The sequence below is a fragment of the Scyliorhinus torazame genome, chromosome 9 (assembly GCF_047496885.1).
Source record: "Scyliorhinus torazame isolate Kashiwa2021f chromosome 9, sScyTor2.1, whole genome shotgun sequence".
Classification (NCBI taxonomy): Eukaryota; Metazoa; Chordata; class Chondrichthyes; order Carcharhiniformes; family Scyliorhinidae; genus Scyliorhinus; species Scyliorhinus torazame.
The window spans coordinates 240,914,235-240,940,560 of record NC_092715.1 but is presented as its reverse complement, the minus strand read 5'-3'; the positions used below and the strand labels follow the sequence as shown (position 1 = coordinate 240,940,560).

The following is a 26,326-nucleotide window of genomic DNA, read 5'->3' as shown; positions in this document are numbered from 1 at the left end:
GCTGCTAATGATATGCCAGCAGCAGTTACTGTATGGGCGTTCTAGAACACATTGGTGGCACTGTCATGGCACCGGAGAATTGCACTTTGGTGTTAAACTGCCACCGGCCACGATTTTAGCGTCAAAACCGATTCTCCGCCCAGTCATGTTTCGCGATTCCGACGTCGGCTGACGGAGAATCCCGCCAAAGGGCTGGATTCTTCGCCCCGCCACATTTCAGGTTTAACCCGCCGGCGGGATGCTCTGTTTCGCTGGCCAGTCAATGGGGTTTCCCATTGTGGGGTATTCCCACACCGTCGGGAAACCCCTGGGCTGCAAAACGGAGCATCCCGCCAGCGGAGAATCTCGCCCATAGTCTTTCAAATGGAGAATTCACCCATAGCCTCTTCAGCGGAAAATTTCGGCAACACCATATTTCAATCTGCTACCTATGGTGGGAGAAGAATAACAGGGATGTGTTTTGAGGATGATTCCAAAGGAGAATGAGTGAAAATTGCCATTCAGGTACATATTTTCTTCAGGAACAATGCATCAAACAGATTTCCTCCTGGAATACTGGCAATTCATATTCGCAAGTCGAGTTGGAATGACGAACATTCATGTAATCCTTCAATATTTCAAAGCAATAAATGTCGACTGGATAATTCGTAATGATCACAAATTTAATACTTCCCATTTTCAGTTAACGAATGAATTTTAAGCAAAAATCAGCAGCAAAGTTAAACATTTGCGTTTGTGCAATCCTCAAATGGATGCATCATGTAACTGCATCCTTTTAATTAATTCTGTGTCATGATTAGTATCGCTATCAGCTAACCTCTATCCTACAGGAAGGATTAGTTTGGTTCTTTTGTACATGATAAATCGGAGCAAAAGGCCAGCTCAGGGAAGTTATAAGCAGAGAATGATAGCACAATACTTCATTCAAACTGCCTTAAGAGGTTGTCTTTTCATTTCACCATTGTTCTTTGACATTTTAACAAATTAGAAGACAAAGCGAAACAACTTAGCACAATTGGAATACTCCCCTTACCTTGGCCTTAACTCTTCTTTGTCATAAACCTAATACGCATGAGAGTACCTGAATTTATTTACTTTCAACAGAATTAACACCATTTTAGAACAGGGCTATTCTTGGGGGAGGCCTAACTGGAATGACTTGAACCAGACTTACAGATTCCGGGCTGTCAAGGACCGCTAAAATAAAGAAAACATATTCTTGGCCACTTTGGAGACGCTTGTTTTCAAATCCGTTGTAAAACAGCCGATCGCCAAGGGTAAACTCATTGGGAAGAACCTCGAAATGGGCTGCAATATATGGCTTAAGGGCATCTGCATGCCTCCTTAGACGGATACTTCTTCGTTTCCTGGTAATTTCTCTTAGTAACTGGAAAAGAAAAATGTAACTCAGTTAAATTATTATTTTAATGCGCACAGTGAAGATAAAAAGACATCATGCTTAGTGCAGCACTGACAATGAGCAGATACTTTATGGTTTCTTCATTGAGCAGCAGTTGTTACAATTATGCGCCAAACGTAGCATCAAATTAAATAAAAATTCTGATTCTATGGTGGACACTGGATAGTTTGTCGCCCTAAGTGCTATATCTAACTGCTTCTTGAAAACATGCAACGTTTTGGGCTCAACTGCTCCCTGCGGTAACGAATTCCAGGCTTACCACTCTCTGGGTGAAGTCATTTCTCCTTATCTCGGTCTGAAATGGTCCACCCTGTATCCTCAGACTATGACGCCTGGTTCTGGACACACTCACCATCAGGAACATCCTTCCTGCATCTATCCTGTCTAGTCCTGTTACAATTTTACAGGTTTCTATGAGATCCCCCTCGTTCTTCTGAACTCCAGCTAATACAATCCAACCAATTCAATCTCTCCTCGTACGTCAGTCCCACCATCCCAGGAATCAGTATGATAAACCTTTGCTTCAATCCCTCTAGAGAAAGAACATCCTTCCTCAGGTAAGGAGACCAAAACGGTCCATCCGGGAGTGGCCTGACCAGGGTCCTGTATAATTGCAGCAAGACATCCCTGCTCCTGAACTCGAATCCTCTCGCTCTGAAGGCCAGCTCGGGGAAGTTATAAGCAGAGAATGAGGGCACTTCATTCAAAATGCCTTAATCAAGGATGTCTTATCATTTCACCATCGTTCTTTGACATTTTAACAAATTACATAACATATCATAATGCAGAGCGACCAACAAACAGGATCATGTGTGCAGTTTCTCAAAGTCCTTCCACAATTTGACCTTTGAAATGTGCAAATAGACTTTCCCATAACCCATTGCTCACAAGTCAATGGGGCAGATTTTCTGAACGACTGGGATGAGTTGATTGTGAATGATCAGCTTCACTGTCATTACCTCCCTGAAACTGAACACGCGATGTTGAGCATGCACCCATTAGCACAGAAATCCTGCGCCTGAATTTTTAGGATGGTAGGAACTCGGAGAACACCATTCGGAGAGTTGGTGAGGAACTGGTGACTCTGACAGGTCCGCTGCCATTTTACTTTCTATGATGTGGAGATGCCGGCGTTGGACTGGGGTGAGCACAGTACGAAGTCCTGGTGTTGTAAGACTTCGTATTTTACTTTCTAATGAGCGTTGATTCGCAATGGGTGGGATGTCTGTCCTCACTTGGATGAAAATCCTGCCTTGGAGATCTGCGAGCCAATCAGCTCTCCAGCCAGAGGCTGGAAGAGGCACTGCAGCGACATGCCTGGTCCTAAGTGAATGGAGATGCAGACCAGCTAAATGGTTGGGGTCCCGAGGAGGGGAGGGGAGGTTTTGTGAGGGCCACAAAGAATCCAGCACGAGTTTGTAGAATAGAAAGAAATAACATTTATTTACAATTACATATATATACAATAGCAGCAGCAGTACTCTCTTGCTGCTCACTCCTCTCTAGCTGGTTCCATACTGGCCAGCTCTATTTATGCAGGGACTCTGCTAATGATTTCTCCGCCCCCCTCATTGGGGAAGCTCATACTCACTAAGGATTGTGGGATTGCCATTAGTCCCCAGCCAGTGGTAAGCAGGCAGGTTATAACAGTAGGGGCCTCCTGAGCGATCGCGAAGGGGCTGATCGGGTCATTGGTGAAAAGGCGCCAGGATGGTGTCCAGTCCTTGAGGGGAGGGCGCCCCAGTCAGAAGGGAGCTTCTGACGGAGGTTCCCTCACCTCACCACCACCCCCACCCCCGCCACCCAACTTTCTCTCCCATGATTTAGAATTTAAAATGTCTCTATTTCCCATCTGAACTGCCCTGCGGTCTAAAAACCGAGCCTGGGCGAGAAAAGGCCATTCTGTGGCCATTTAAGGGCAAGGACAGGCTTCCAGTCCGAGGCCCTGCCCACCCCACCATAAAACCGTGTCAAGGTACAGATGGAATCCCGTCCATGCAATTCACGCCGCCCCCTCCAGTCCCACCTCAAAACCCCAACAGGGAGGGTGGAGCGTAGAATTCAGGCCATGAAGTCGTGGTCTGCCGCCAAGGGCTCCAAGATGTGCTGTGGCTCTCCCAGAGCCCACAATCACTGAAGTCAGGGAGAATTTCAACTTTCCTACTCCCACACCCTGTTAGGAATAGCTTAAAAAGATACATCTTGTTCAATCAGGTGTAACTGGCATTTTAACAATGATGTGGTGAGAGAAAATTTGATGAACAAAAGAACGGATACCGTAAAAATAATTTAACAATCGTAGAGTGCTGTTAGATGACTAATCAAGGGATATTTTAAGCTAAATCTTCAAACAAGCTGGGAATTCCCAGTAGACAACATCGCAATTGGTTTTGGTATCGTGCATTGCATGTTAGAGGTGTAATTCTCCCCAGAGAGATTGCTAGATCTCTCAACAAGACTTCTTCCGAGGTCAAAGGTGAGTGCCCTTTGTTCGTCACTGACCATGAACACTGGAACATTGCCTTGTCTAGGTTTCTGCCCTCAATGTTGTTGGAACATTTTGTGGCAGCGCTACATTTGTTTCAATATTTATTGCTCCCTCTCCACTGCTTGAAACTTTGTGCTGGAATTTCTGCCACAGAAAAGGGGTTGGGTAACACGGCGGCACAGTGGTTAGCACTGCTGCCTCACAGTACCAGGTTAGAGTTGCTGGGTTACTGGGATAGGGTTGGAGCATGGGCCTAGGTAGGGCGCTCTTTCAGAGGGTTTGTGCAGACTCGATGGACCGAATGGCCTCCTTCTGCACTGAAGGGATTCTATGATATCACTCAGCCTGCTTCCTATGGGATATATCTGATTAAGCCTTCAAAGATTTGATGCCTGCCCCAAAGTTTGCACTGTTGCTGTCTTCAGGGATGCAATCGAGACAGAATCAGTGAATTGGCTTGACCATCAACCTTCAGAAAAAAAGTCTCACTGTAAATACCATTCAAAATGTTAACCTTAGAATCCCTACAGTGTAGAAGGAGGCCATTCAGCCCATCGAGTCTGCACCGACCCTCTGAAAGAGCACCCCACCCAGGTCCATGTCCCCACCCTATCCCCATAACCTTAGCTAACGTTTTGGACACGAAGGGGCAATTTAGCATGGCCAATCCACCTGACCTGCACCTCTTTGTGAGAGTAAACTGAGCACCCAGAGGAAACCCACGCAGATACGGGGAGATTGTGCAAACTCCATACAGTCTCCCAAGGCCGGGATCGAACCCAGGTCCCTGGCGCTGTGAGGCAGCAGTGCTAACCACTGTGCCGCCATTCAGCCCCTTGTTAAATGGGGTGTGAAAAGTTTTAATGACTTAATAATTAATATTTACTTTTGAACTATCTCTCTGGTCCTGAAAAGTTAATTTCATAAATGCAGAGTATCATTCCCTCCATTCCATGATAAAAATGCTATACTTTCAAAATGATAAAAAACATATTTTGAAGTGCTCGATAATGTTTTTCTTAACATTAGTCCCATGTACATGTCCCAATATATATTTGCTTTCAGCGAAGAATCGCAATCTATGTTTTATATTCCCTGATTTGCTGTCTGTGAGAATTCTATAAGCTGATTGACAGCTCAGCCTGGTTGCTAACTTCATTATTTCTGGGTGCCACATTGAAAATCACATCAGAATAGGAGAAATGAATGCATGAGAGTCTGTTAAATCTTTGTGGGAAGCTAGGTCAACAGTAGGCTATCACTTCACCGCTGATTGCAGAGTCCTGGCCACTACTTTAACGTGAAGATCACTGCTAATGATAATTGTGAACAAACAATTAACATTCTTATAGAACATGACTTTTGACTGTTGAGATGTTGAGTAAAATTAATAATCCTAAAATAGTCTGCAAAGAAAGTCTTTGTAGCTTGTTAAGACTTTTATAAGCAAAATGCCACCATCATTGAATGTGTATGTGTGTGTGTGAGAAAGAGTGAGAGAGATAGAGAGAGAGAGAGAGAGAAAGAGAGAGAGGGAGGGTGAGTGAAATTGTAACCCTGGCACACAATTCCTAACAGCAGGACCTGAACCCTTCTCTTGCTTTCTGCTGATTCCCACGCAATTCCAGTTAAAATTTCAAGTGGCAGCGTGCGCAGGAGACACCTGCGTTCAAGCGGTGGGGGGGGGAAGTATCTCACTGGTGAGATCCGCCAGCAGCTGACAATGCAGCAGGAACAGGTGAATGAAAATGAAAATGAAAATCGCTTGATGTCACAAGTAGGCTTCAAATGAAGGTGCTGTGAAAAGCCCCTAGTCGCCACATTCCAGCACCTGTTCGGGGAGGCTGGTACAGGAATGAGCTATAAAAGGCAATCCTGGCCAAACATAAAGGCTCTGAATTCTGGCCACAACCTTCCTGCCCAACTCCATTGTCATCAACATAAGATTTATTGAGAGCACAAAGATGTTTTTCAAATTTGAATTTCACTTGTAAAGATTTCACATTACACTGGTTTCAGTTTATTCATATGTTCATTGACATATTTGTTGAGACTAGATTAGAAGGAGATCTGCACGTCTCATGGAAGAAACAATGTTGTGTTTTTGAGTTTGTTCTTTGTCGAATGTTTGTGTTTGTGTTGTTATCATCATTTTGTGGGACATGGCTGAACTTGCCGCCTCAGCTAGCTCTCCCTTCTATGCATCATAAAGGGCATCGTCTGCGATCACTTTCAGTGGAAATATAGTAGATGAACTCAATACTTTGTCAGGATTCTACCAGCCTACAGCCGGTATTTTTTTACGCAGAGGGTAGTGGGTGCCTGGAACTCGCTACCGGAGGAGGTAGTGGAAGCAGGGACGATAGGGACATTTAAGGGGCATCTTGACAAATATATGAATAGGATGGGAATAGAAGGATACGGACCCAGGAAGTGTAGAAGATTGTAGTTTAGTCGGGCAGCATGGTCGGCACGGGCTTGGAGGGCCGAAGGGCCTGTTCCTGTGCTGTACATTTCTTTGTTCTTTGTTGTTCTGTGATGGACCCACAGATGGACAGTGTGAACCTCGCCTTTTAGGTTCCTACCTTGACAGACTGTCCCCAGCTCCCAGCAACCCCACCACACCACACCCTTCCCATTTCACTCCTGCATACCCCCAGCTCCAACCTCTGTCCTCCCTTTGATTCCCCTTCCACTTCTCAATACATCCGACCCCACTCCACCCACCACGAACCCCCTCCCCGCTCCCGACCTACCCTTACCAATCCTGAGCCTCCATGAAAACTGTAATTCTCTTGCTGCCCCTCGTTGTGATGAAATGAAATGAAAATCGCTTATTGTCACAAGTAGGCTTCAAATGAAGTTACTATGAAAAGTCCCTAGTCGCCACATTCCGGCGCCTGTTCGGGGAGGCTGGTACGGGAATTGAACCGTGCTGCGCAGAGTTCAACAGGGAAAACTGTTGACCTCAGGCACAACTGCGCAAAGCCGAATATGAACCAGGTGCCTTGAGATTCTCCTGCGCCACTGACTTAACCTTGAAGGGAGGATGTTATTGTAAAATGCTTTAATATAATGAGTATCCATAGTGTGCAAGTATACGACAAGTAGGAACCTGCCATGAGATGACACAAGGCCTGACCTGCCACCAATAAGCCACCGACTTAATCTCAAAATTTCAACCTGTCGTTGGGATTGCAAAATCTTGGTTCCTGCCTGATTAAATCACCCCCAGCCATGTTTCCTAATCTTGTAGATGTTACAAATTCCCCCCAGCTTGTGTGTGTGTGGATGCTGGTGTTTGTTTGTGTGCTTGTGCATGATTTTGTGTGCATTACAGTTTTACCTCCGGCTCAGTGATAGGACTCTCATCTCTGAATCAGATGATGGTGGTTCAAGTCCCATGCCAGAGACTTGAGGGCAAAATCAAGACTGAAGCTCCAGCGCATCTTTAAGGGCGTTGTTAGAATTTCCATCTTTTGGATGAACCAAGATCTCATCTGCTCCCTCATGTGTCCAAAGAAGATCCTTTAGCACAAGAAGAGCGGGTGAGTTGTCTTGGTGTCCTGTCCAATATTGATCCCTCAATTGGGTCTTAAAAGGACGATCATCTGAATATTAACACATTGTGGCTTGTGAGACATTTGTGCAAACTGGCTGCAGAATTACCTACACTATGCTTTTTGAAACATAGTTATACCTGTAAAAACAGGTCCCAAAACACCCAATAGAATGCACATTTTTTGCTATTTATATCAGTTCCTTATGTATTTGTTTCTGTTGACTTATCCACTATTTTCATACACGCATATTGATAAACACCTTTGTTAAAATACGAGAATGAAGCATTCCCTGCAAAGGTAAAAAAGTCCATCATTAACATCACAGGGTGACTTCAGCGGGAACATACCTTCAGCGCTAATAATTAGACTGAATCACATGCATCAATGCAATTGAATCACCAGAGAAAGAGAACAAAATCATTGTCAGCATTAACTGACAGATTCTCTGCATGTTTACTAAGGGAATTCTCTGCTTTGAGAGGGCGGATTGGAGGTCCCGGCATTGTAAATGAACTGCAAAACAGTTCACCAGCCTAAGGAACGAGCGACAGGACTCGTAAACAAATGGTGTGAATGCTTAATAATGTCACCATCCCCCTCCCCAGTGTTTACCCATCAACTCAACAATACATATTGATTTAAAAACGTGCAAATCATCACTGCCAGTCTGAACAAATGCTTAGATTTAATAATATTTTTTTCAACAATATGTTTTGTTGCTAAGTAACAAACTATGCAGCCAAAAATTGAAGCACTGTACTACTTGTCTAGACTGAAACATGAGTCTGTGATTCAAGACCAGCATTTCACACTGATGTGATTGGTGAGGAGGTGATTTTACAATTTATAATTATGGTGATTATTCATGAATTCACATCTATTTGCATTTTGTTTTGGAAGGAAATGGAGCTTTAACTCAAGAGTATTTTTCAGATAAACTGAAACAAGTGAACTGTGTTTACTTCAAATATGTCTGCAGATGTTTCAAGTTCTTCAAAGATGCTTTCGGATGATGTGCTCAAATGGCTTTATTAACTATTTACTCTTGGAAAAGAAACACAACATAATTCTGCTATCATTCCATAATAATTTAAGAAAACTACTCAAAGGAGCCTGGTACTAAACTAGCGTTGCCACTTCTGATGCCGCACCGCTGACACATGCCCTCAAGCTCCAAGAATCTGCTGCAACTCATTGAGATCAATGGTTGTCTCTTCGTAGCTGAAATACAGACAGCTTTGAAGAAGTTTACGTACTTAATGGGGAAGTGCATTCCTTATAATTGTCACAGAATATTAAATATTACCATGAAACATATTTGCTGGTGCCTGTCGAGGGAGGCTCGAAGGTTACACACACCAGTGAATTAATAAGAATGTGTGCAGCTTCATAAAGTATACCACCCACTTGAGTTTGATCTACTGGCAAAGAACATGGGAACTTGAAATAATTGACGCTTGGGCGACAGAGAATAAGGAGGAACGAATCTTGGTGGTCCACAGAAAGTGACACAGCAGGCACCATCCATCATGTCTCTCCAAACCAAAAGGGATAATCATACGCTGTCTTCCAAGCTGGTGTGCTTTGACAGCAGGCAGCCTACTCTAGTCCTTTTCCATTGCGATGTGACTCATGGTCCTAAGTTCTCCCTCCCCATCTCTTTTCACTACTGGAGCAATGCCATCAAATCCAACAATTAAATAGATCAAATGCTGCACCGATGTGTTCTGCTGCCTGGAAAGGTCTTCAAATGAAAGATTTGATGTATTTTAGCCAAAATAAATTACATTTAGCGCAGAAAGGTAAATATAATAATTCCTTTAAGTGACACTGCGTAGAAAGTACAAATGAGAAGAGTCATTCAAGTATAGGAAAACAAATTAACGGCAGAGTATAAGTAGACAGGATTTTTATTATTGTACTGAATGGTAGAATTTGTTCTCACTGGAGAAAAGAAAATTGAGAGGAGACATGATCCAAGTCAGAAAAATGATTAAAGACATTGATAATGCTGATATTAGCACTGTATGTAATTTACATTGATTAAAGAACTGGAGGATAAATTTAACAAGCCTCTCGCAAGAAAAGATTAGAATGCTTAGCCCCCATCACTCAAAGCGTTAGGAAGATATATTGTAACCTATCATGAAATTGGAGATGTATTAAAACAAATCAGTTATTCACAAATGAAGCCGGCGATCAAATCTCAGATTCAGTTATTTTGGGTCAGATAAGCCACGATACAAGTAACATTTTGAAAGCATATGTTATGGGGAAACCCATGAAACGTTTTGCAGGCACATGGGCACGTGTCTTCAATAAAAACCCCGGGCAAAATATGTCAGGCTCTGATAAATATGTTTAGTCGGGCAACAATGTGCGGGTCAATTAGCTCAGCTTAAGGTGGCAGGAGGTTTAGTGCAAAATGATACAAATGTCACGGGTTTGATCCCCGTACTGACTGCGATGGTTCATAGAGCACTCCCTCCTGGCCTGGCCCCTGCTTGAGATGGAGTGGTGATTATACAACCACTTGTGCCTTTGGCCCCTCGTGGACTATGGCTAATTACCGTCGCCAGGGCCAAAAACACTGGAGTTAGTGGAGTGTCAAAAAGAATGTTATCCTGCTATTTAGAACAGTGGAGCATGAAGCTAAACGTTACAGGTCAGTCAGCCATACTCAACATTCACAGCGGGCAAAATGATCACATGTTACACAGAACACTACTGAGGCATATTTGAAAAGCACAAAAGTCCTCAGAGGCGGTCAGGACACATTTAACTGGCCCTGCCTCTTAAAACCATGAGAATTGCTTGAATTTATGCTGATTTTTCAAGAAGCCTTTGATAACAGTTCTACATCTTAAGATTTTAAGAGGGCTAAAAGTGGGTAGAATTAATGGCAAATTAGCTGACTGGAATGAAAACTGGCATGGTACTTTGAAATCAAAAGTGTTGATAAAGAGAAAAAAGCTTTGCCTGGAACAGAGGAATTCTGCAGAGATCGTATTCTGGGTGACTGTGCTGCTCACATTATTTCTATAGAGTGCTGAGTACAATATTCTAATGTTTGCTGATGATATCCGCCTGCATGGCAGTGTGACAAATGTATGGGAGATAATCAACATTCAAAGGTATCTGTATTAGTTAAGCAGATGGCCTAGAGAATGGCAGTTTGACTACAACAAACGTGAAATTGTGCACATTGGAATTTGAAAGCAGCCAACAGATGGAATAAACAGAAGAGTGACCATTAGTAATGGAAGAGGAGAAAATTGTTTCCGTTTAAATTTGCCACATACTGCAAGTTTCCAGTTATTAAGAAGTGGTTATGAGCAAAGCTAATCAAATAGTAGACTGCAGCAAAAAAGCAATGGGTAAGAAGCCAAAATAAGTAAATCTAACCTTGTATAAGTCGCTGATAAGGACATAATTCCACACACCCCCACCCTCCCCAACCAAGGTAAATTTTTCCATGGTGATGGCAGCTTACCATTGGCCATCGATGGGATCTTCCCGTCCCATCAAAGTCAAAGACCACTTCTGTTGCTTGCCGGCCAAGATGCTGGGGAACCCGTCATGTTGGGATTGCCTTCGGCGGGGACGGATAATCCTGCCAGTGGGAAGAGTCGGAAAATCGTGCCATATGTGTAGAATTTATTCCGGCCTACTATCATAAAGTCTTTGATGTATTGGGGAAGGCTTTAAACTATGACACAGGACTTGCTGAAATTAACTTACTTTCATTTCAGTGAAAAGAAAATTGAGAGGACCCATGATCCATATCAGTGAGATGCTGAGTGGTATTGATGATGTTTTAAATGGTCTATTGAGAGTAAGCACAGAAATAGGAAGACAGATGTTTATAGTTAACACTGCACAACGTGACTAGAGATTGGAGAAAGCTTCTTTTCCCTGTAGCAATGAATATGTAGGAATAATCTTCTCGCAAAGCCAGCTGATACTATTCTGATTAACTCTCTCAAATGTGACTGGATAAATACATGGTTGAGGGAAGCATAAACTGGGATGATTAAATACTCCAAAGAACACAAAAGCTGCGATTTAAATGCTGATTATAACTCATTTATGTTGAAGTGCTTTCACCAATGCTAAGATGTTGTTGATTGAAAAATGTGGACTAATGGTTGCCACGAAAGAGAAAATGCTGGAAAATCTCAGCAAGTCTGGCAGCATCTGTAGGGAGAGAAAAGAGCTAATGTTTCGAGTCTGATGACTCTTTGTCAAAGCCCTAATGGTTGCCATGTTATTGGAAATGGTATCTGTGGAGTGCGACAGAACCGGGTTACACAGGTGGTATGTGAGGATAATGCATTTCTTAAAGATTTGAATAATTGTCTTTGAAAATTAAGTGGTTGCAGTAAAGTATATGATAGAGTCAATTGCGTATTGTTATAGAATGAACAAACTTGATGAACAGAATGCACATTTGTGTATTTCTCAGATTTTCCTTTGCACCCATCGATGAATCTTTTGAACAAAATATGGATAAATACAAATAGGATGGTCAAATATGGCACATATCTTCAGTTTTGTGGGTCGGTAGGGCAGAGGGGGCTGTTCAGGTCAGGGGATGGCAGGAGTTAGGTCGGGTGGGTAAGTTGAGTCTGAGGTCTCAAATTGTCTGGTCAGGGAGGGTGCACAGGTCAGAGAGGGTATTCAGATCAGGGTTAGGTCGTGTCAGGAGTCCGTAATCAGATCGAGCGGGTGGTCAGGTTGAGTTGGGATGGTGATTGGTGGGAGGATTGGATCTGGTACAGGCGATGATGGTGGGGGAACTGGGTTTAGTTGTGCTGGACTTTTCAGTTGCTTATCTTTGAGATTGACTTGGTATTAAACAGCATAATAATTTCAGGGCAAGTATCCAGGTTAGTCCCACATATCAGGTCTAAGTCTCTGACACTGAACTCAATGTCAGAGTCATTCGTGTAGTATCCTGGGCAGTGCAAATCAGCCCACTAGAATTTTAAATTTGCAAGCAATTACATACATTCATGGCAGGACCTCCACAGGGTTCCTATGTGCAACACAGACAAGTCAAGATTTTGCTGCTCTGGAGATCAGAAGATCTGGGTCTATAATTTTGTCCTGTTGGCAAGACTTGGAATGGGACATGTTAAAGTATGATATCCAGTTTAGTTTCACAAGGTTAGGAGCAAATTTACAATCTTTATCTTTCCTTGGAAATGTTACCAATGGTCATTCACCCCTCTGGGGGATTGAAATAAGTTAAGGCAGTGGTTTCTGATGCATGTTGCGCATAGTCTGCTGCAGGAACAGGGATCAACAAGTTTTCTGCTCCATTTCCTCCTGCTTTTTAATACAGTAAATCACGGAATCCTGACAGTGCAGAAGGAGGCTGTGTGGCCCATCATGTCTGCAATGGCTCACACAATAAACAGTTCAGCTCGTTCCATTCCCCCACCTCCTCTCCGTAACCCTGCACATTCCTCCTTTTCAGGCAATTGCCTAATCCACATTTGAATGCTTTGATTGAACCCATCTCCACCACACTCTCGGGAAGACCATTCCAAACCCTAACTACTCGCTGCGTGAAAAATGCTTTTCCTCCTGTTGATTTTTCTTCTTTTGCAATTACTCTCAATCTGTGTCCTCTCATTCCCGACTCTTCCACGTTTCTCCCTACCTGCTCTGTCCAGACCCCTCATGAATTTGGATAACTCTATTGAAGCTCCCCTCATCCTTCTCTTCCCCAAGGAAAAGAGTTCCAAACTTCTCTGACCTAACATCGTGACTGAAAATTATGTCGTGTTCTTTTGATTCATGTTCTTAATGATCGTCACAACATCTCTCATTCTTTCTTTTCAAATTTAGAGTACCCAAGTATTTTTTTTTTACCAATTAAGGGAATTTAGTGTGGCCAATCTACCTAACCTGCACACCTTTGGATTGTGGGGGTGAAACCCACGCAGACATGGGGAGAATGTGCAAACTCCACACGGCCAGTGACCCAGGGTCGGGATTCGAACCCGGGTCACATGCCGCCCTACATCTCTCATTCTTAATGAAATAAAGAAGAATCTGTTTGGTGAACCACAATACCCATTTTTTGCACAACTGGACTGTGGTTTACAAGGTGCTGCCAGCTCAATTTCTGGAACTGTTTCAGTAAATAGCAAGACACAAACAGAAGTTGCTGCACACAAGCACACAATTAACTTGATTGCTGCAATTTTTTTCCCTTTTCCTGTTATGAGCCACTTAGTTGCATACCAGCTGCACACCTACCTCCTCCAAATCCATTTCATCAGGACTGTCCCAGGGCTTGACAAATTTTCCACGGGATTTCTTCAAAGGCACAACAATTATATAGTAGCCTCTGTTTAAAAAATAAAGGTAATTGATAATAATGTCAAAAATGTCATCTAATTTAACAATTTTCTTGAACAAGCTATCATCCAAAAATGAGGATATTCACTACACATGGACAGTACCACTATCCCAGATTCAGCCTGACTCTTTGGAAGCTCAACATTCCCAGTTGGCCTGAATTGAGCTTTCAATACTGGGGATGAGATTTTTTTTTGACAGAACAGGCAAATGTATTGGCCGCCTATTTCGCCCCCTAGCTCCCAGAATCTCTTTTTCTGCTAAAATCAACGAGGATGAAAAACGGATGACCAATTCGATACAGCCTATTTTACAAGTCCTCCGAGAATAATTTCAACAATGTCACCCAATATCTCCATCATTATCAATACCTCCACCTCTGTAGTTGTCCGTTTCTGCCCCACATCAGCCTTCTGGCTGAAGGTACGATGATCGACGTCTTACTCACATCGAGGCCTGACCACTCTCCTGGCCATCTCCCATCCTTCACTCTCTCTCAGAGCTGCCCATATCCTATCCTCCACTATCACCTCTGTCCAACTCACCTACATGGGCTTCAACACCTCAAAATTAAAATTCCCATTCACATTTTAAATTCACTTATGCCTCATTCTGCCCTAAGCTCCTCCAGTTTTACAACACCACCAATACCTTGAGCGTGAAATCTCTTATCTTTGGCCCGCCAATGGTGGCAGCGCATTTAAAAAAAATTTTTTTTTTTAAGAGTACCCCATTCTTTTTTTGTCCCTATTAAGGGGCAATTTAGCGTGGCCAATGCAGCTACCCTGCACATCTTTTTGGGTTGGGGGGAATGTGCCAACTCCACGCGGACAGTGACCTGGGACCAGGATCGAACCCGGGTCCTCGGCGCCACGAGGCAGCAGTGCTAACCACTGTGCCATTGTGCTGCCCTGTGACTTTTTTTTTTGCCAAGACCCCGCACTCTGAATTTAACGCCCAAAGGCTCTCCTATTTAACACCCTCCTTTCCAACCCACCTCTTTGACCAAGTTTTCTGTCACCTCTCCTCATAGCTCTTTTTATTTTTGCTTCATGTCTTTTATCCTCCATTGTGTCTATGTGAAGCAGCTTGGGACATTTTAACATGCTAACGGTGCTACATTAAAAAAAAGTTACGGTGTACATTTTATGCCATGAGTTATGACTTATTTCTTATAAGCTATTTGGTAATTGACAGTTAGCGTCTCAAAATTTCAGTTGGCTCTCAGACCACCTTTACTACTCATTATGCAAGATGGAGTAAAATTATAGAGCTGTTTCGTTCAGTTGCAAGTCGTCTGTCAACTTTTATTAAAAGAAAAATAGCGCTGCAAGAGAAGTACACTTAACCTTTCTTCTCCCAGCAGCAAAGGTTCTGGGAAAGTAATTCTTACTTTTCATATAAAACAGTCAGAGAAGTACAATCCTTATATTGTTGAGATAAAATACCAATGCAAAGATGTGTAGACATGCATATGACTCACAAGAGACAAATAACCAGGTAAACAGATTGGCTCTTTCCCACAAGTGGTTATTAATATTAAGTTCTCTTTCCTCCACAATGATGCTTGGTACCTTTGTCACGACCTTCTGGGCTAGTGCGCGGTCAATTCCAGCCCCGTTTGACCCGGAGTAACACCACAAGTCAAATTAAATGTTATTTTGAAATACCTGAGGACTTTGGCTGAACCCAATAAACTGCAGTCACCAGGTTTGTAACTTTAACACACAAATAACCTTTTATTATTTAACAGTAATCTAACTAAATTGACAAAAATATAAGTGACTACCTAATACCCCTTACCCAACCCCCCCCCCCACCACCATCACCACTTTCCAACTCACCCCACTCTACACACACATACAACATAGAGGGAGAGGGAGGTGGAGAGGAAAGAAAAATGATGATAGAGTAAATCAGATAAAAGGGGCTGGATTCTCCGATTCTGCGGCTAAGTGCCGACGCCGGCGTGGGAACTGTGGCGTTTTACGATGCCAAAATCAGTGCCGATTCCGGGACCGGTGAGGGATTAGCATCGGCGGCGGGTAAAACCCTTGGCTCCCGTGCCAAAAACGGGCAGGGAATGGCCGGGTACATGGTCGCACATGTGCAAGGCGGCGACCTGCAGCAGTCGCGCTGTAAAACGTTGCGCCGGCCGTGCACGAACCCGACCTGCCAAACACTGCCCACGGGACAACCCCTGGCCACCCCTCATCAGTCCATTCAGCCCTCGTGGAAGACCCCCCGGCCAGCAGCATGGCTCCCAGCCAACTGTGGCGGCGCTGGACACAGTCTGCAGCCGCCACGCCGGGTTCCTGGCCGCTCAGACCACACGTCAACCGCATGGTCGGGAACCCGGCCCATAGGGGGCAGAGCATAGGGGAGGGCCTTCAAGTGACGCACCAAAGCCGTGCCAGCGGCGTGTGGCGCATGACGCAATGCGTCATTTTAGAGGGATTGGAGATTCGGAAACTGGCATCAAACCGGCATCATCCCTGATTTGGCCGTCGGAATGGATTCTCCGCCCGATCGCAGATTACGATATCGACGTGGAGAATCCCACAAAAGATCTCTGATGCACTGGGATGTTTCCAGTTGAAGTCATTCGAAAGTTCAAACTTTTGCTTCAATGCTTCTTCCTTCTAAGTGGGTTTGCTCCGGCAAGTCTGTCTACTTTCTTTGTAGATTCAAGATCATTTCGACTATGTAGTAATGATGTGCCAGGCACGCACTGGTTTCAGAACAAAACAGCAGTCCTTTACTTCAGCAGTGAGAGAGAGAGAGAATTCCTTCTTCGCCCAGCTCTTTCAGAAACCAATCACTGACTGTTGTCAGAAAGAACACTGTCCCTGGCCAACTCAGCCAATTGAACCAACTTCCTCCAAAGCTGGTTCTTAACATTCCCTCAGTGCCAACGAGCCTGTATTCTCTTCTCCAAGAACTAATCCTGGAACGCAATGTCCTGACTAGCAGGCTGCCTCAGCTTAAGTCCACTGCTTGAAAGGCACATTCTGCATTTGTATAATAAAATAAAACCAAAGAAATGGGAACAGAGGGAAATCTAAAGGAAGGATTCTAACACCTTGTGAAAGGGTGTTAGGCTTCACTGTACAATACCCATGCTAGTTATTGGTTTGCAAACAAAGCATCATTCTTCAATCCATCCTTCAGCAATAGTCGTACCATTAAACAGGAGAACTAAATTCCTTTCAATCCCGACACCATCAATGATCCAGACGTTTTTGGTGAACATTGATTTGCGGTGAAGACAAGATACATCATAGGTTCTAAATCCCTATACAGAGGCGCTGCATGCTTTACACTGCTGTACCATTGGCCTTGGCAAAACAGGACAAATTGCAACCAATAGAAATTAGTTGTGTGTCATGAAATGGCTGGATTTACGTCATTAATACATATCAACCTCACTGCATCCATTTAAGGTTGGCAATTCATGTCTCAAGCACCCCCGATAATCATGTGCTTGTTGGCCCTGACATGCCACTTAACCTTGGTGGTCTTGAAAAGGAACAATGAAACTGTGAGGCTTCATTCCCACGGTTGTTCCTGTCGGGTTTTTTTTCAAATGTATTTTGACAGTAATTTTGTGCCAGCCACACTCCCGTTAGTTGTATCATGCACCTATCAGGGTGGTAGAGGGTGATCCAGGCAGATTTTGGCCTCTTTTAGTCTTATATTCCGATGAAGCTGTTCTACTCTTCCTGATCATAATTATTAAAGAATCTTTGTGCATTTTGTACACTGGCACATTGATTCTCCACACCAAAAAATAATTAATTGTGCGACATTGTCAGCTACAACTGTCTCGTTAATTTTTTTTCTCAGTTTTTCTTTCTGTTTCATTTTTTCCCCTTTGTCTCTCATTCAACTCCTTGTTTCCTCACTTGGGGCGAAATTCTCCGGAAACGGTGCGATGTCCGCCGACCGGCGCCCAAAACGGCGCAAATCAGACGGACATCGCGCAGCCCCAAAGGTGCGGAATGCTCCGCATCTTTGGGGGCCGAGCCCCAACCTTGAGGGGCTAGGTCGGCGCCGGACGAATTTCCGCCCCGCCAGCTGGCGGTAAAGGCCTTTGGTGCCCCGCCAGCTGGCGCGGAAATGACATCTCCGGGCGGCGCATGCGCGGGAGCGTCAGCGGCTGCTGACGGCATTCCCGCGCATGCGCAGTGGAGGGAGTCTCTTCCGCCTCCGCCATGGTGGAGACCGTGGCGGAGGCAGAAGGGAAAGAGTGCCCCCACGGCACAGGCCCACCCGCGGATCGGTGGGCCTCGATCGCGGGCCAGGCCACCGTGGGGGCCCCCCCCGGGGCCAGATCGCCCTGCGCCCCCCCAGGACCCCGGAGCCCACCCACGCCACCTTGTCCCGCCGGTAAGATAGGTGGTTTAATTTACGCCGGCGGCACAGACATTTTAGCGGCGGGACTTCGGCCCCTCCGGGCCAAAGAATCGAGCGGGGGGGGGCCCGCCAACCGGCGCGCCGTGATTCCTGCCCCCGCCGAATATCCGGTGCCGGAAACTTCGGCAACCGGCGGGGGCGGGATTCGCGCCAGCCCCCGGCGATTCTCCGACCCGGCAGGGGGTCGGAGAATCGCGCCCTTGATCTCTGTTTCTGTCTCTAATTTGACTCTTCCTTATTTTTCTCACTGTCAATCGCTGTTTCTTCTCTAACCTTTTGCTTCATTAGTGAAGGAGACAAACCATTGGGCATGGCAATCCCGAGGTTCCAGATGCAACGTTGACATCCCTGTGTCATTATTGTTTGAATGTTCCCACAATTCTGAGCCACCAGCAAATCGTATGAAGAAAGACAATGGACTTGTCTCGGCCGACGTGGTGTCGGGATGAGGCTGTTGAATATGACGAGATTCGCAATGCTCGAAACGTCTCGCGAGATTCAATCAAACCTCACGAGACATCGCAATGTGGAGTAGGTGGTGCTGAGGGAACTAAAGGCAGATCATGCAATTACATCATTGCTCCTTAATTCGGAAGTCAAGGGTATTTTGTAACAACAGGACTTTTAGCAACCAAGTCTATTGAGAAAGTATGATATATACTTAAGTGTATTCTATCCTTAAAACTCTAATTACATTACGAGTGCATTTCCTAGGGCATTGCTGACAACAATTTAAAATAAGTGAACTTCCCTGTGGAATAATTATCCAGTAAAGAAAACCAAGGGTATTGATTAGGAATGGTTTCCTCCTAAAATTCTAAACAAAATGAAAGTGGCTGCAATTTAATAAAGTCGGGTTGGTGCAAAATATGTTCAGTAAGTTCAAAAAAGTGTAAGGTGGTGATGTGACTCCCTGTTTAATCAAATAAGTTTGTTCAATTCATTAAAAATAACTTATCTAAATATAGCCATGATCAGGAAGTGGGTGGTGGGGGAGGGGTTGGCATGGGAGCGTATGGAGGCGGCTTCATACAAGGGCAGCAGTTTGGGGGCGTTGGTAACTGCACCTCTGCCGTTCCCGCCGGCACGGCACTCCACCAGCCCGTGGTGGTGGCGGCCCTGAGAGTCTGGGGGCAATGGAGGAGACATGTGGGAGCAGAGGGAGCGTCGGTCTGGTCCCCAATCTGTAATAATCACCGGTTTGCCCCGGGAAGTAGGGAGGGTGGGGTTCCGGATATGGCGGGGAGAGGGATTGAGAGGATGGGGGATATGTTTATAGAGGGGAGCTCTCCGAGTATGAGGGCGTTGGAGGAGAAGTTTGGGTTGGCGAGGGGAAACGGATTCAGGTATCTGCAGGTGCGGGACTTCATACGTAAACAGGTGTCAACCTTCCCGCTCCTACCGGGGATTCAGGACAGGGTAGTTTCCAGAGGGTGGGTAGGAGAAGGGAGCGTCTTGGACATTTACAAGGAACTTATGGGGTCAGAGGAGACGCAGACCGAGGAGCTGAAGCGCCAAGTGGGAGGAGGAGCTAGGAGGAGAGATAGAGGATGGTCTATGGGCGGACGCGTTGAGTGGAGTCAACGCGTCCGCAACATGTGCCAGGCTCAGCCTGATACAATTTAAGATCGTTCACCGGGCTCACATGACAGTGGCCTGGATGAGCAAATTCTTTGGGGTGGAAGACAGGTGTGCAAAATGTGCGGGAGGACCAGCGAACCATGTCCACATATTCTGGGCATGTCCGAAGCTTAGCGGATTTTGGCAGGGATTTGCAGATGTCATGGCCACGGTGTTAAAAACAAGGGTGGTGCTGAGTCCAGATATGGCGATTTCCGGGGTGTCGGAAGACCCGGGAATCCAGGAGGAGAAAGAGGCAGACGTTCTGGCCTTTGCTTCCCTGGTAACCCGGAGACGGATACTATTAGCTTGGAGGGACTCAAAGCCCCCGAAGTCGGAGACCTGGCTATCGGACATGGCTAGCTTTCTCTGTTTGGAGAAAATCAAGTTCGCCTTGAGAGGGTCACTGTTAGGGTTCACCCGGAGGTGGCAACCGTTCATCGACTTCTTTGTGGAAAATTAATCGTCAGCAGAAAGGGGGGGAGGTTAGTTTAGCTTAGAGTAGGGGGTTAATAAAGGTGGGACCTGTAAGGGAGGGAGACGGCTTTTGCACTATGTTTATAGTTTCATGTACATTGTTTATTGTGTTGTTATATACCAAACCATACCTCAATAAAATGTTTATTAAAAAAAAAAAATCTTATCTAATATTACCCCAAAATGCATTCCTTAAGTCAGGGTTTCCCAACAGTCAGACCAGAACTTGAATTTTAGTGGAAGTTCAGGCCAGGGGATGTGGGGGATTACACCAGTGAACCTCAGGAGCTGAGTGACCCTGGTGGAACACAATTTGAACGCCAGTGTGTAGGTTATTGCTGAGTAAGTGCCACTTGATAGCACTGTTGATGACTCCTTCCATCACTTTGCTGATGATGGGCAGCACGATCGCACAGTGATTAGCACTGCTGCCTCACAGGTTTCCTCTGGGTATTCCGCTGAGGGGGATGGTAATGAGCAGGATGTTTCCTTTCACATATTTAAACTGAAGCCGTGAGATGTTGTGGACAACTTCCTGCCCCCCACCCTTCATCTTGCCACCCCTGTTGGGTCGGCATTGCTGGTGAGGCAGGGCATACCCTGGAATGATGATAGTGGTGTCCGAGACATTGTTGTAAGGTATGATTCTGTGAGTATGACTACGTCAGGCTGTTGCTTGACTAGCCTGTGAGGCAGCTCTCCCAACTTTAGCACAAGCCCTCTGATAGTAGTAAGGAGGACTTTGCGGGGTCGGAAGGGCTGGCTTTGCCGTTGTTCTTTCTGTTTCTTGGATCGATGCCGGGTGGAATACCTGGTTTCTACGGTGGTCTGCCCGGTTTCATTCCTTTTTTGTGTTTTCAGGGCGGTTGAATACAACCGAGTGGCTTGCTAGGCCATTTCAGAGGGCATTTACGAGTCAACCACATTGCTGTGGGTCTGGAGTCACATGTAGGCCAGACCAGGTAAGGATGGCAGATTTCGTTCCCTCAAGGACATTCGTTAACCAAATAGGTTTTTAATGGCAATCGACAATGGTTTCATGGTCATCATTCGATTTTTAATTCCAGATATTGAGTTTAAATTCCACCACCTGCTGTGGTGGGATTTGAACACAGGTCCTCAAATCATTAGCCTGGGCCTCTGGATTACTAGTCCAGGGACAATACCACTATGCCACCTCCTCCCTGGGTGAGGGAGTGGGTGAGTCTGAGGGTGTGGTGATGAGGGAGTGTGCGTGAGTGGGTCCTCCTATTAAAAGTGACAAAAAACTGAGACTTGGGAGTATTTGTTGAATAACAGAACTTACAAACTATAATAAAAGTATACATATTGGACAAAGAAAAAGCATTTAAGTTTGTTTTTGTATGATTCCACCTATTATACAGTAATAATCATTTTTTTGTGGTTTAATTCTTCAATATATTAAGAATGTTTTTTCGGGGTTTCTTCAGTCTTTTTGAGAGGTTAAAAGAGTTCCATGGCTGGAAAGGGTTGGAAAATCCTGGAGTGTGGCATTCAAGATCCCGACAACAATTAGTGAAATAAATTCTCCTTATGGCTCTTACCAATGATTTTAGATCTTTGGACCTCTGGTTATTGATCCACCCACCAGAGGGAATAGTTTTGCCTTTTTCATCTACTCTATCAAAACCTCTCATTATCCTGAAAACCTCTGTTAGGTCACCTCTTAATTTTCTGGCGTGTATTTGAATTGAGTCGGGTTGACTTGGGAGCCCTTTAAAAATGTCCGGTGGGTCCCCATTCCAGGGTTTCCAAACCCATTCTGAGGCCATATGATTTTCAGGAGTGCTTCCCGGCAGAAGCCCACAACTGGCATTCTCGTCCTCGCCAACTCCATGGCGGGAAAGGGCATTCCCTATTCCTCCACAGTTTTCATAAAGTCGGACCAGGTTTTGAAGGAGTCATGGTTCACAGCACCTTACATCAGTCGTGGACGCTACTGTGCTTGAGGGGACTTTTTAAAAAATAAATTCAAAAGGTCCCCCTCATTCCCCCACGTCGAGTTTCAGGCCCTACCCACATCTCATGTCTGCTCATGCCTCCATGGTAAGCTCTGCCCTTTCATCTAGCCCCTATTTCTCCTCATGCTTCCTATGCCAGGCTCTGGAACGTCAATGTCCATTGACCCATTTTACACTCTCTAGAACCAGTGAACATCACGTGTAAATAAAGTGTTATGTACAAAAATGAGTTTCAAAAACGTAATCTTTTGATCACTCTGCTTGAAAAAGTCTGCACAAGTTGATACAAGTGTCAATCATCCAGGCCTTTTGAAGTCCCAACAACTAAAAAGCCTTGAAAGTACTTATTTAGGTCAACATAGTGAAATTGACTGCAGAGATCAGAAAGCCTGAACTGTCAAGCAATTTTCCCTCCAGGAAGTAGGTGTTCTGTTATTCTAACAGATCTCTAGGTTCTCAGCCAGGCCTCAGTATGTACATCAACCCTGGGTAGTTTTGGATTCAGCCAACCAACTCCTTTGCACTTAATAGCTAGATGTGAGACGGTAAATAAAGATCTGACAGTCACTTAATTTCAGTAATGAGGAAAATCAAGTCAGTGGTAGCAGTAAAATGGCTTCAAATTATTGTTGGTGGAAAAATCCAACCGAGTGCACAGGATGCGATTTTTCCCAAGGAGCAATGAAAATCCTGCTCACTTTGAAATTGTTAAACACAACTTAAGGAAAAATGGGGAAAAGGTATAATCTCAGAGAAGAGACTTGAGCAGAGCTCCAGACTACTGATTAATGAGCGACTGTTGCTTACTTCACTGGCGCTGGTGGTGTTGGCACTGCTGACAGCTCAACGGTTAGCATTCCATCCGAGTTGGTTTTCTCAATCAGGACGGGCTTGGTGCGGAGCAGATCTGGCGCAGTGTGTGCTGAAACCACTTGCTGTAGTCCCCCAGCACTGTTTCCTCGATTGGTCAAAACAAATGAATAGGACGTATCAGGGTCTAAATTGGTGATTAGCTTCTGTGTAGCTCTCCCGTCCACTTCGATATGGTCATTATTGTAGATGATCTAATCAGTTAAAAAAAGGTCCATTAGTTCCTCGATAATCCATTGGTTACCATCAGTTCAAAATAGCAAATCTTAATAGACAGATGAGCAGTCCTGATAAAAGGTTATCGACCTGCAACAACTCAGCTTCTCTCTCCACAGATCCTATCTGAACCACCAAGTGCTTCTCGCATTTTCAGTTTTTATTTCAGAAATCTAGCATCCACACGGTATCATGCTTTTGTAACAGCTGTGGTAATGATGATCACAGACCAGGATTAATGCTTATTTCAAAGTATCAGAACATGTTACATTATTAAAATTGAAACCTTTTGCAACAAGCATCCCAGTAGCATTCATTTGCTTTTTAATTATGTTTTTTGAAAAAAACGCATTCCTGCTATAGAAATTGAACTCTGGTATCGTGCAGGATAACATGTCATCTACTGCTCCAGGATAACAGAGGTGAAAGACTGGATGGATATTAAAAAAACGTTTAAATTACTTTCCTCAGACGATAAGATGCCTGATAGTTATGTTCAATCCTGTGACTGGAAAGTTGGGGGCTGTAGCCAAATTGATGGAGCAAATAGTTATCAGAAATGGAGTAGGCATGGCCAAAACCAGAAACTTAAATCTTCATTTAACATCAGGCAGGACCAGTCGAAATGACTTTGGGTAATTAAATAAATGAGGGTATAACTAGGAGGTGTGAGTGCTGTAGATATTTTTCACAGTTCATTGGAGACGGGTGATATCAGAGAACTGGAAAACAGCTAATCATTTCTCGCTTTTAAAGCTGAATTCAGTGAATTATTGGTTGGTCACCTTTTATATTTATACAGGAAAGATCACATTGGAGCCTCACCTGCAGAGAGCAATCCCAAATCATTAAGTGAGAGACAGTAACAAGCTGATATGGGTTCAAGAAAGACTGTTTAATTCCTATAACATTTGTATAAATGGTAAAAGAGTGGTAAAAGGAGGAATGGGGACGATGAGGGAAGAGAAAGAAAATTCAAACGTGAAGGCAGAAGGCATAGCTGAGGTACGAAATAAATACTTTTACCAAGGAAGGTAATGTTACCCAGGCCAAGGTAAAAGAGGAGGCAATTCAGACTCTAGAAGGGTTCCAAATTGAGGTAATTGATAGCTCAGCTGTACTTAATGCTGATAAGGCCCCAGGACCGGATGAGATACACCCGAGGATACTACGAGAAGTGACAGTTGGAATTGAGGAGGCACTGGCCATAATTTTTCAGTCTCCCTGAGACTCCGAGGTGCCAGAGGACCGGAGAACTGCAAACACCACATACCCTTGTTCAAAAAAGGGTTTAAGAATAAGCCCAGCAATACAGTCAGTTTGCCACTGGTGGTGGGGAGCCTTCTAGAAACAATAATTAAGGACAACGTTAATAGTCACATGGACAAATGCTGGATAATTAAGGAAAGCCAACATGGATTTCTTCAGAAAAAATCCTAATTAACTAGTCTGCTGGGTTTTCTTTGAACTGGTAACAGAGAGGGTTGATGAGGGCAGTGCTGTTGATGTGTTGTACACGGACTTCCAAAGGATGCTTGTTACAGTGCCACACAACACACCTGTGCCATGCAATAAAAGGGACAGTCGCAACAAAGATACAGAATTGGCCATATGGCAGAAAACAGCGATAGTAGATAGGGTGAAAATGTACCCACTCATGAAAGGATCAAGAACATGGAGGCACAGTTTTAAAGTAATTAGTAAAAGAAGCAATAGTGATTTGAGGAAAAGTCTTTTCACGCAGCAAGTGGTTAGGGCATGGAATTCACTGACTGAGATCATGGTGGAGGCAGATTCAATTGAAGCATATGAATTAGACTGCTATGTGAACAGCTTATGCAGGTTTGCAGGGAGAAGGAAGAAGGGTGCAGCGAGGTGAGTTGTTCATTTGGAAAGCCGGTGCAGACATAATGGGCCAAATGGCGTCCTCTGTGCCATAAGAATTCTGTGGTTCTGTTTTCCTTCTGTAAAAATGTAACACGAGAATGTGAAATGAGAAACTGTGATAAATATTGCACAAGTTGAGGTATTTTCAGGCGCGCGGTGGGGTGGTCGCACTGGAGAGGGGCTCTCGCCGTCGGCAGCATTTCGGCATTTTCCGGGGGTTTCCCCATGGTTTCGCCGGTCCCAATTTCTTCGGCCGTTGGGGCCTGAGGGTCGGGCGCCGGGTCGGGCAGGTTTGGAGCCGGTGGAGACCCCCGTGAACGGTGGAGCAGGGGCATCGAGCCCGAAGCAAGCGGCGGGGGAGGAGCGAGGCCTGAATCCAGCACAGATGTAGAGGGGGAGCAGCACACACCGGGTGGCCCCCCGCTGAAAGTGAATGTTTGGGATGTTTGAAGTTCGGTCCCAGGAGAGGAGATGTTTTGAACTTTAATTTTTGAAAAAATGTTTTAGTTTTAAAAAAAATTATTTTTTAATTAAATTTTTTATTTTGTTTATTTATTGTATGATTTAATTATTTATTTCGAGATTGAAGAAAGAAGGAGAAAAATACTAAGTGGTTAAGAGATGCCAAAAACAGCTGTGAAGAAGGGAGGAAACGCGGGTTCGCCGCCAAAGGAGAGGACCAGGAAAAGCACTGACAAGATGGCGGATGCCGGACCGCGTGATGGGGCCGCACTACTTACAGTGGACAGGATGACCGAGGTGATGGCTGTGGAGATGGAGAAGCAGTTTGCGAGGCACATGGAGGCGTTGAGGAAGGAAATGGCAGCCGCACTGAGATCATTGGTGGAGGAGGCAATCACCCCGTGAGGGTGGATGTGGCAAAGACATTGGCCGAGGTGAGAGAACAGGTTGAAAAGATGAAGGAGACTTCCGGGTGCGGCGATGACCAGCTGAGTCGCACGTTTCGGCAGCTCCCTGTGAAACGGACTTTTGGGCTCTTGATAGGAGCCCCAAC

At 44.8% G+C, this 26,326-nt stretch overlaps 1 protein-coding gene across 27 annotated transcripts in view; it reads right to left on the bottom strand.

Moving 5' to 3' along the window:
- Positions 1 to 26,326, bottom strand: part of LOC140429768 (receptor-type tyrosine-protein phosphatase delta-like) — a 3,491,723-nt gene that overhangs the window by 150,376 nt on the left and 3,315,021 nt on the right. For all 27 annotated transcript variants that reach the window (XM_072517184.1, XM_072517188.1, XM_072517191.1 and 24 more), the window contains 3 exons: positions 23,146 to 23,402; positions 13,742 to 13,832; positions 1,175 to 1,387 (listed from right to left, as the gene is read on the bottom strand). In XM_072517184.1, coding sequence (XP_072373285.1) covers positions 1,175 to 1,387; positions 13,742 to 13,832; positions 23,146 to 23,402 — 561 coding nt within the window. The remainder of the gene's footprint in view (positions 1 to 1,174; positions 1,388 to 13,741; positions 13,833 to 23,145; positions 23,403 to 26,326) is intronic.